The sequence below is a fragment of the Camelina sativa genome, chromosome 6 (genome assembly GCF_000633955.1).
Source record: "Camelina sativa cultivar DH55 chromosome 6, Cs, whole genome shotgun sequence".
Lineage (NCBI taxonomy): Eukaryota > Viridiplantae > Streptophyta > Magnoliopsida > Brassicales > Brassicaceae > Camelina > Camelina sativa.
Window position 1 is genome coordinate 4,237,051 of NC_025690.1, and position 10,401 is coordinate 4,247,451.

The 10,401-nt window shown below is 39.6% G+C and overlaps 1 protein-coding gene across 1 annotated transcript; it reads left to right on the forward strand.

The window, feature by feature from the left end:
- Window positions 1,962–2,954, forward strand: LOC104698680 (zinc finger BED domain-containing protein RICESLEEPER 1-like). Its single transcript, XM_010414092.1, has one exon. The coding sequence runs from the start codon at window positions 1,962–1,964 to the stop codon at window positions 2,952–2,954; it is 993 nt and encodes a 330-aa protein (XP_010412394.1).

The window sequence follows — 10,401 nt, forward strand, 5'->3', positions numbered from 1 at the left end:
AGATATATGGGTTGCACCTACGACTGGAGCTAGCTACATGGTCATCACATCACATTTTATTGATGCAAGTTGGCGCCTACGCAAGATGATAATTGGATTCAAGCATGTCTCTGACCATACAGGGTCAACTATAAGTTCTGTTCTTCTTGACTGTTTGGCTGAATGGGGGATAAAGAAGATCTTCACAATCACTGTTGACAATGCCACTGCCAACTCTAATGCTATGAAGAAGTTTAAGGAAGCATTCAGCTTAGTTGGTGAAATCTATTCTTTTTTGTGGTGTGTGATGATTGATGATGGAGATGGATGCAAGGTATTTCAATTACCCTTATGTAGTTGTAGCATAAAGGATGTCAAACCAAAATGAGTGTGATGCAAGCAATCAGGATATGAATACTCATCTAAGTCAAGCCAAATATAAAGGATGTTTGTCACTAACAACCTAATGATGATTGTGAAATGTAGAATATAAAAGCTACTAAGATAAATTGATGCAAGACAGGAAATGAAATAGGTGAATGCAGAACAAAAACAAGAACTCTGGATGAGCTCGAGCAGGCACTCGATCGAGGCACAATCGAGTGGATGGTCGAGTTGGTAAGCGGATGCAAGGAACATAGCAAATATTGAAACAAAGCAACACTAAACAAACTACAAAACTTGAACTAGGAAATCAATAAACAAAGGAAGGTCCTGAGAATGGATTCATGGGCTGGGCTTAAACTATGGTTATCTAGATTGACCAACAAACCTCAATCAATGAGCTAATCTCTAGACAATGATCTTCCAAAACATGTTAATCCATTCTCATGGCAATAACACTCAAGCTCAAATACTTCTTAGACCCAGCTCTCACTGGCTATTACATATAAGAGCAGGCACTAAAACCCAGATCATTATGGTCAAAAATCAAACAAAGCATCTAATCTCTTAGCATGCTCAATGATAATCTCTAGCCTTAGCCTTATCCAGCAACTTAAACATTGGTATGATGTTAAGAAGCCTGAGATCTATCCTCACCCTCTCAGTATAAGGATAGCATAGAGCTTATCTAAGCTAGAAGAGATATGCAACAAACAAGCTTGATAAACCTAAACAACCATAGCTTTTATCCATCCTAATCCATCCTCAAGATCCTAAGCCACTACTCACAATCACAGAACATGATGAACAAAGTCATAAACCCAGAAATCAATGAAACTTGCATTATTAGATAGATGAGTAAGAGATCTACAATATTGAAGAAGGAATCAAATTCAAATACTCAATACTTATAAAGTTACAGAACCAACAAATATCATAGATTTCTTAGTTTTCTCAAAGGTGGCTAGAGAACCTAAGGAGAAGAAAGTGCAAAAGTAAAATAATTCCCAAAAGGGTAAATACTAGGTCTAGAATATTGTACTCTAAAAAATCTCTCTCTCTCTTTTGGTGGCTGCAGGGTACAAGGCTTATATAGCAAAAGGAAGGGAAGCCCTAAAATTGCTAAAAGACAAAATAGGAGGACGGCTCGGTCAACTCGACCACGTGCTCGGTCAACTCGACCACGTGCTCGGTCAACTCGACCACGTGCTCGGTCTAGTGCTGGTCAAGTGGCCATCTTCTTCTGCTTCTTCCATCCGGTCGGGTCTTTCTCCGCACACGGTCGAGTGTCTAGTCGAGTGGGCGGTCGAGTGGGCGGTCGAGTGGACTTCCGGACCTTGATTCTTCAGCTCTAAATCCCTTGTTTCCTTCACTTGACAGCTTCAATCATCTTCAGCATTCCATCCATGCTCCTTAGGATCCAAAATCACATGTTCATGCAAGAAACTATGCAAATGAAATGCAAAACCTACTCTATTGCATAAACAGTTCTAAAGCTATACATTAATGGACAAATGTGATGGAAAATGATGCAAAAGATGTGAATATGCTAAGGGAAAACAGGGTAAAATATATGAACATCAGTAGGAAATGATGCAATGGTGTTAGGTGGTAAGTTCCTGCATTTACGTTGTTGTGCTCACACTATTCGGAATGGTGTTCAATATGTTAGAGCTTCTAGTAAAAGGCTTGAAGCGTTTGAGAAGAAAGTTGAGTCAGGAAAAATGACAAGTGGGAGTTTATCATTGGACTGCAAAACAAGATGGAACTCCACTTATCTGATGTTAACAAGAGCATTGAAGTTCAGATTGGCTTTTGATAGAATGGAGGCTGAAGATAAGCTGTATAATGATTATTTCTGTGAAACCGTTGAAGGGAAAAAGAGGATTGGGCCGCCAAGTAAAGATAATTGGGATGAAATTGAAAGGTTAGTAAGGTTTTTAGTCATCTTCTATAACTCTACCGTGGTAGTTTCAGCATCATCGACTGTTAGCTCTTACAAGTGTTACAATGAAATTGTAACAATAGAAAGGAATCTATTGGCATTGAGCACTAATTCTGATCTGAAGCTTAGCTTAAAAGCAGAGGCTATGAGAGATAAGTTCAATAAGTACTGGGATGGATCAAAGAAGCTAAATAAGATGCTGATCATAGCTAGTGTCTTTGATCCGAGGAACAAAATGAAGTTTGCGAGTCTTTGTTTTGATATACTCTATGGTAAAGACAGTGTAGAATCTAAGGAGCTTACTAGAGCAGTTAATAAGGTTCTAGAAAATCTGTTTAACGAGTATAATGCGACAATAGTTGGATCAAGCTCTCAGTCGCAAACTGCATCATCATCTCAAAGTGGACATGAGTCTCAAGGTGATCTGAATCAGAAAATGGATTTTGACAGTGATATCGAATATCAAAGGGTGGACACTATGTACAACGAGTTGGTTAATGAGATTGTTTTTCAAGATGCAAGTTCAGAGTTGGAGTTATATCTGAAGGAGAAAGTGGAAACTGCAAAGGCTAACCAGCTTGGGATAAAGTTTAATGTCTTGGGATGGTGGAGGATCAGCAGTCCTAAGTATCCTATTCTAGCCTAAATAGCAAAGGATGTACTTTTTATGCAAGTGTCTTCTGTTGCATCTGAATCAGCTTTTAGCAATAGTAATAGGATTTTAGACTCATTTAGGAGTTGATTGACTCACTACATGATTGAGGTTCTAATGTGCAGTGAACAGTGGTTAAAGAGTGAGATTCAGTTGAATGAGAAATGAGTGATTACAACTCAGCAAATGCTTGCTGAGATTGAGTTGCAGGATAGTCTTGAAAAAGCTAAGTTGTTCTATTCATTATATCCTCTTTTCAATTGTGCATTTAAGTATTACTTAGTATTAACTTTGTCTTCATTAATCTTTTTTCAGAGTTTGAGTCGCTATGCAAGCTGTGAAGACTGAAGATGAATGTTGAAGTTTCTGATCTGATAGAAGTCAAAAGAGGTTTGAACAAGTCTCTTTCAAATTTGAACCATGTCTTGTTAAATAGCTTTACAAACACCCTTTTGAGTCCATTTGAATCAGGTCCCTGCATCTTATTTCTTTTTGTAATCGTTATACACAGGTGAATGATTGAACTTCTTGAAGATTGAAGAGAGTCTTTGTGTTTGAATGTTTGGAACTGTTTCTGCCTTGGTTATGTTTAGTTGTTTTCCAGTTTTCTTCAGTCCTTCTCATTGGAACTGATTTCAGTTTGAATAAGTTGAAACTTGTCAATGTCGTTATGTTTTATAGTTTGAATTTGCATAAGTTGAAACTTGAAGTCTTGGGTTGTCTAATGTTTGTTAGGTTTATGTCTTGAACTCTTGATGATTCGATGGAAATGTTTCGGATAATTCGGTTTCTACAGTATAATTCGGTTTTAAAACCGATTTGAATTTGTTTTCGGTTTAATGTCGGATTTTAATAAAAAGAAGGAAATTGATCCGAAACCGAATGGATCCGAACCGATCCGATCCGGAAAAGCTGTCGGATTCTAATCGGATTCTTTATCTCCCAATCCGAAATCTGACAAAACCGAACCGATCCGATCCAAAAAACCGAATGCCCAGGGCTAAGTTTACTTATAACGAGATATGAAAAATTTAACAGCTATACCATATAAAGGATTGTGATCATTTGAATGATAATTATGATATGACTTGTATGAAGAATATAATTATTTGAAAATATCGAAACGATCAATAAAATATTAATGGTGACTAAAACTATATACAATGATTCAAAATTAAACATACACTTGATTTTCTTCACACTTCACATTATTTTTTTCACCTAATTATATCATTTTAATCTTAATTTTACAATAATTTTATTTAATATATATGATTTTAGCAGAAAGAGACAAACACATATTATTAAAGTAGAAATACATAACCTAACCAAAAATGTAGAAAAATCTCTGTTTTTTTTTATAATTTGATATATTTTTTGTTTGATAATTTTATTTGATAACGTTAAAATATTTTTTACAAATTTTGTATCTGTACACATTAATAAGTATACAGATGTATGTACACATTATTAAGTATATAGATGTCCGTACACATTATTAAGTGTACAGATGTAATTTGTATAATTTGTTTAATTCTTAGGGTTTAAGATATTTGTATCACAATGGTTTTGTTCAAATTACATATGTATATTTAATATTGTGTGTTTGTAAACTTAATAAAGTGTATAGACATTTGTACACTAAATAAAGTGTACGGATACATAAGATGTATATAATATATATAAAAATTATGAAATAAAATTCTTATCAAATTGTAAAGAAAAAATATAGATTTTTTTGTATCTAAAAAAATTTCTACAAAAAAAGTTATATTAACAATTATTTGAATAATTATGATTGAAAGAAAAAAAAACTTTATTTCACACACACACACATACCCCTTTTGGTAATCTTCTCATCTAAGCTTATGTCCCACAATCTCTCCTATCTCACATATTCTCTACTACACAATACCTAGTTTTCCAAAATAGTAAATGTATTAGTTTCCCAATTAAGTTTCCAAAATGTACTAGTATGCAAACAAAGTCTATTTTTTTAACATAAAATTAATGTAAGAAACTTTTTTTTTGAGTCTTCATCGACTTCGTTTTTGTCTCGCTTCTTCTTTTTTTTTTGTTTTATCACGGGGAAGCTCTGATCTTTTAAGGGTTGTCTTCGATTTGGTGGCCATAGATTTTTTTCACAAATGAGAATACTTGAGCTTTTGAATCTTCTCAAAAAGACTCAAATATGTTCCCATCTCCTCTCTTTTACGTCTAATATCGTTTTTCTTTCTTGTCTTAGTCCACACCATGGTTTCTCAAGGGTTCAATTGCTGAGTATCTTCTTCAGAGGGTGTGACTGGGAGTATCAGTTGGCTTTAGATGCTGCAAGTCATGGAAATTTTAAGACAAGATTTCCAGAAGATGCTGAAGCTTTTATTGAAAATTTGGCTTCTAGCAATAGTACTAAGAGAGCAAATGCTGAAAGGAAGAGATTACATGGAGGATTTGATTCAAACCAATTAGCTTCTGTTAATGCTAAGCTGGATTCAGTGCACAATCTCCTTGTGGGTAAGAAATATGTTCACTCTGCTGCTGAAGTTGAGACACATGAGCCAGAGCTTGATCAAGAAAATCATGAGGAAGAGGATGTGAACTATGTCAGTCGTCCCGACTGGTCCGGACTGTGTAGGATGGTTCGTAGAGGCTAATTTGTCAGTACGACAATGGTGTACGACTGGAAATACGGGCGAAGCTTCCTTGTCAAGGTGATGACCGCCATGGCGACTTTTTCGACCGTCGGGTAGCGTGTCTCGGCATCGTCGAGCGATTTGCTGATATAAAAGATAGGTCGCTATTCTCCTCGATCGTCTTTAACTAGTACTCCGCTGAAAACAGATGTTGATACGACGATATAGAGGAATAAGGTCTCGACGTGCTCTGGTTTAGCCAGGACTGGTGGGGTCGAGAGGTACGCTTTGAGCTTGGAGAACGCGTCGTGACAAGCCTTACTCGAACGGGAGACACTTATCGGTCAATCTTGAAATGAAGTGATTCAGGGCGGCTATCCGACCGGTTAGTCATTGTACTTCCTTGGCGTTCTTTGGTGCAGGTAAATTGATTATTGCTTTGATCTGCTTCGGATTTGCCTCGATGCCTCGCCGAGTTACCAAGTAGCCAAGGAATTCGCTGGACTTAACTGCGAAGGTGCAATGCGCCGGGTTCAGTTTCATGACATACTTGTTCAGGGTGTCGAAAAACTGTCGGAGATGTGTGATATGTTCCCTGGCTTTCCTTGACTTGACGAGCATGTCGTCAATGTATATCTCCATGGTCCTGCCGAGCTGTTCTGCGAACATCTTATTAACCAATCGTTGGTAAGTGGCTCAGGCATTCTTCAAGCCAAATGGCATGACCTTATAAAAATAGATCCCTCGATCGGTAATAAATGAAGTTTTTTTCTAATCGTCCTTATGCAGTAAGATCTGATTGTACCCTGAGAATGCATCCATAAACATCAAGAGTTTGTTACCGGAAGTAGCCTCGACGAGCTGGTCAACTCTTGGCAGCGGGAAACTATCCTTTGGACAGGCTTTGTTTAGGTCGGTAAAGTCAACGCAAACTCTCCACTTTCCCTTCTTCTTTTTGACGACCACTGGGTTAGCTAGCCATTCTGGGTATTTTACTTCGACAATCGAACCAGCGCCGAGCAGTTTTTCTACTTCATCATTAACTGCCTTTGATCGTTCCGTCCCAAGCTTTCGCCGTATTTGCTTGCCGGGCTTGTGTGTCGGGTCGGCGTTGAGTTTGTGTGTTGTGACTGCAGGGTCGATACCTTTCATATCCTCTACCGACCATCATAGGGTGCAGTGTTGGTTCGTAGAAAGAGGATTAGCTCGTCGCGCATAGCTGGGGTTATCTCTGTACCGATAATCACACAATTCTTTGCATCAGACTCGTTGATATTTACCGCTTCTGTTGCGGCGACGCCCTGCTGGATCGGAGTTGGTCTCCAATCCGTCGGTGATGGGCTGTCATCGCCGACCTAGCGCTTTGGTTGCTATAACTTCTTTGTCGTCCGAATCTTATGTTCGATAAAAAAACATGCCCTCGCGCTCTGTTGGTTTCCACGCAATGTATATACGCCTTTTGGGATCGGGAATTTAACATACGGATGGTATGTTGACGGGACCGCTTTCATCTTGTGGAGCCATGGGGTTCCCATGATGACATTATAGATGGTAGGCTTGTCTATGACAGCGAACTGAGCATACCGCGCCGTACCCCCAACAAAGATCGGTAGGTCGATGGTGCCGACCGACATGATGAAGTCTCCGTTGAAGTCGGTCAAAGAATGGAATTCCGGCTTGATTTCGCTTTCGCTAACTTCCATCTGCACCAGTACGTTCCTGAAGATTACATTTACCAAACTTCCAGTATCGATCAAAATTCTGGTGACCTGGCTCTCACAGATTAAGAGTTTGACGACCAACGGATTGTTATGTGGCAAATCTAACCCCTCAAGATCGCTATTGTCGAAAGATATTGGTGTGTTCGTGGAGTCGATCCTTGACGGCCAAAATTTCTTTATCTCGGCTTTCTTGGTATAGTCCCTTATCGCCCTGGCCGAGTCATTATAGCCTGCTAGTCCGCCCATGATCATGTTTATCCGTCATCTCAGCGTTGGAGGGTGTTGTTAGAAATGCTGATCCGTACGCGACTGTTTCTCGTGAACGGCGTCGCCCGACATTTCCAGCTCGTCTCCGCTCTGATCATCAAGTTGCTTGGAGTCCATCACGAATTTCCGGGCGATGCTTTCTGCCCACTTGGTGTCGTTCTTTCCCGACCTCGCCAACCTGTTTCTATCCGACTCGACAACTATTGCGCCCTTCATGTATCTTTCTATTAAGATCGTCTGGAGGTAGCGGCATTCTTTGGTTGCGTGGGTGTTACTTTTGTGGTATTCGCAATACTGTGCTGCGCTACTCTCCTCCCTTCCTTCCGGACGTATTTGGTCCATGGTAGGCCATGTTGCGCGTCGTCGTCGATTGCAAAGGTTCAGCAAGTCCGATCTTGATTACGAGCGAAATGCTGTCATCACTCGACGTGGTCGACTTTGGGAGCGACAACCATTGGTTCTTTTACTGCAACGCTTTTGGTCGTCGCGTGCTTCCTTGCATGAATAGCTTTTTCTTATTCCACTTCAATATGCTTTGCGGCTCGGCAGAGTCCGTCTGCTATTCTCTCGACTTGCGATAATGATAGTTCTTCTTTAAATCGGGATACGTACCACAATGCATTTTTGAGTGCGACGATGGCTGCATCGTCTGGTATTGAGACATTGACGAAGACGTCCTTAAATTTTCCGATGGACGATCTAAGGGATTCCTTCGGTTCCTGGGTCAAGGAGTAAAGGTCGGCGTGAGAATTTTTGTTCTCCTTCAACACAGAAAATTGCTCTAGAAAGGCGATCGTCAGGTCTTTGATGCTGTCGATCGAGCCGGGTGGTAGTCTAGAGAACCTACTTAGGGTCGTCCCTGTCAGATGCTTGACAAAAACTTCGCATGAGCCGGCATCATACTCCTCGGGGCTGATTTGCAGGGGACCGAGTGCTACCCCGAAGGTTAGGAGGAAATCACGCGGATCAATCGTTCCATCGTAATAACCCAACCTGGGTTTTACTGTTCATCGCAATTGTGTGGATGCGAGCCTATGGGAAAATGGTGTTCATCGTGGTTCTTCAAGTACGAGGTCCATTTCCGGTGCTTTGCTCATCGCCTTGTAGAACGTTGTTGCCATTTCTTGCATTTTGTCCTTAATCTCCTTCAGTTCGGCGTCCTTGTTACCACTTGGTTCTTCCTGACCTGTAGAGCGGAGATCTAGGTCGCCGACCTGTATTTGTGGCCTTGCGGTTATTTCAACGACATCTGAACCTGCTGGATTTCGCCGAGTTGTCTGGAGGTAGTTGATCTCCTCCTGCGATCTGGCTTGTGCCGTGGTCAGTGCGTCCGGACGAGTATTTGTTCGTTGCTCTTGTTGGATCGGCGAACAGAGCGAGCTGTTCATGGGTTTGTGTCGTTTCAGTGGTCCCTCGAATCGCCAGATTCATAGCTATGATAAAGTCGCCAGGGCTGTCTGTGACCGTAGCCTTTCTTGGGGCATCGGGGGCGGGAAGCGTTGTGTTCTCCGCCTGATCTGTTGTTGGGGTGATCGTCCCTCCTGACGACCCTATTCCTTGATTTCCGTCTTTGGCATTCCCAGTCATTTTGTCTATCCTTTGTATAGGTTCGTCTTCTAAGTTTTGAAAGAAAATTTCGACTTGGCTCCCCCTACCTGGCGCGCCAAATTGTTGAAGTTGATATCATTTATAATTAAAGGATTTAGTTTGGTAAAAAGGGGGTCTAAGTTCTCTTATTTAACTCGGTATCGGGGCATAAATTGGTCGGACTACAAAAGGACTTAACGGGTCGAACTACAAAAGGACAAGCTAACAAACGACGAGCTGCGAGTTCGTCAATTCTACTAGTTACAAATGAGATCGTTCTATATTCCTTGATACGTCTCTTTCTCACTTCGTGCGGACCCTCTTTACGAACACCGTACGTTCGTATTTATAGATAGTCATGTTGGTTGGTCTTCGAAAAGACCATAATACCCTTTCTTGACCTCCACATTTATTTGGACCTTTTGTGGGAATGAAAATCCACCCCCAACAATTACAATTATCATACATACACACGTCTCTTTAAAAATTAGCAAGTGGAAATTTTTTATCGTTAAAGGTCTTTTTATATCATTAAATAACCATTATTTACATTTAGCATTAATCGGTTTGTTTTAATCATTATCATGCATGACTGATATAAGTAATTTACTTTAATAACAGAAAAAGGTTTAAAAGTAAAAAACTTTACTCATGTTGCCAATTAAGCTTAGAGATTTACTCATATTGAGATTATTACCGTAGAAATGGGAGAAGCGATAAATGTTTAATAATAAACTCTACCTCAAAGAGTCAGAATAGATATAAAAAATCTAATGACTCAATAGTCGTATTATTCATCAAAAACAAAAGAGCAACAACGTTAAACTATAAAATTAAACAAAGGTAATTACGGTGGTGGGTAGTCTCGGCCGGGTTTGCAAGTCTCAGCTCTAACAAAAGTGCATTCGCAAATATTTATTTTTCTTTTCATAACACAACGTGCCCCTTGATAGTCTTGTCTTCTACAAGCCAGTTTGCACATATCAAGACCGTTTTTCTTATTACACGTCCCTGGCGGTGCTTTGCTTGGCTTTCCATGACACCAATCCCACCCCATCTGTTTCTCTTTCGAACTTCCTAATGGAATCAAGCATCGATCAATCAATAAGATGTATTCAAATCATATTGATTTATATGCATATTTTTTATTTTTTTTAATAAAATGTTAAATTATATTCAAAACAAAAATAGCTGTTTTACATGGACTTCTTTTTTTTTTTTTTTTTTTTTTTT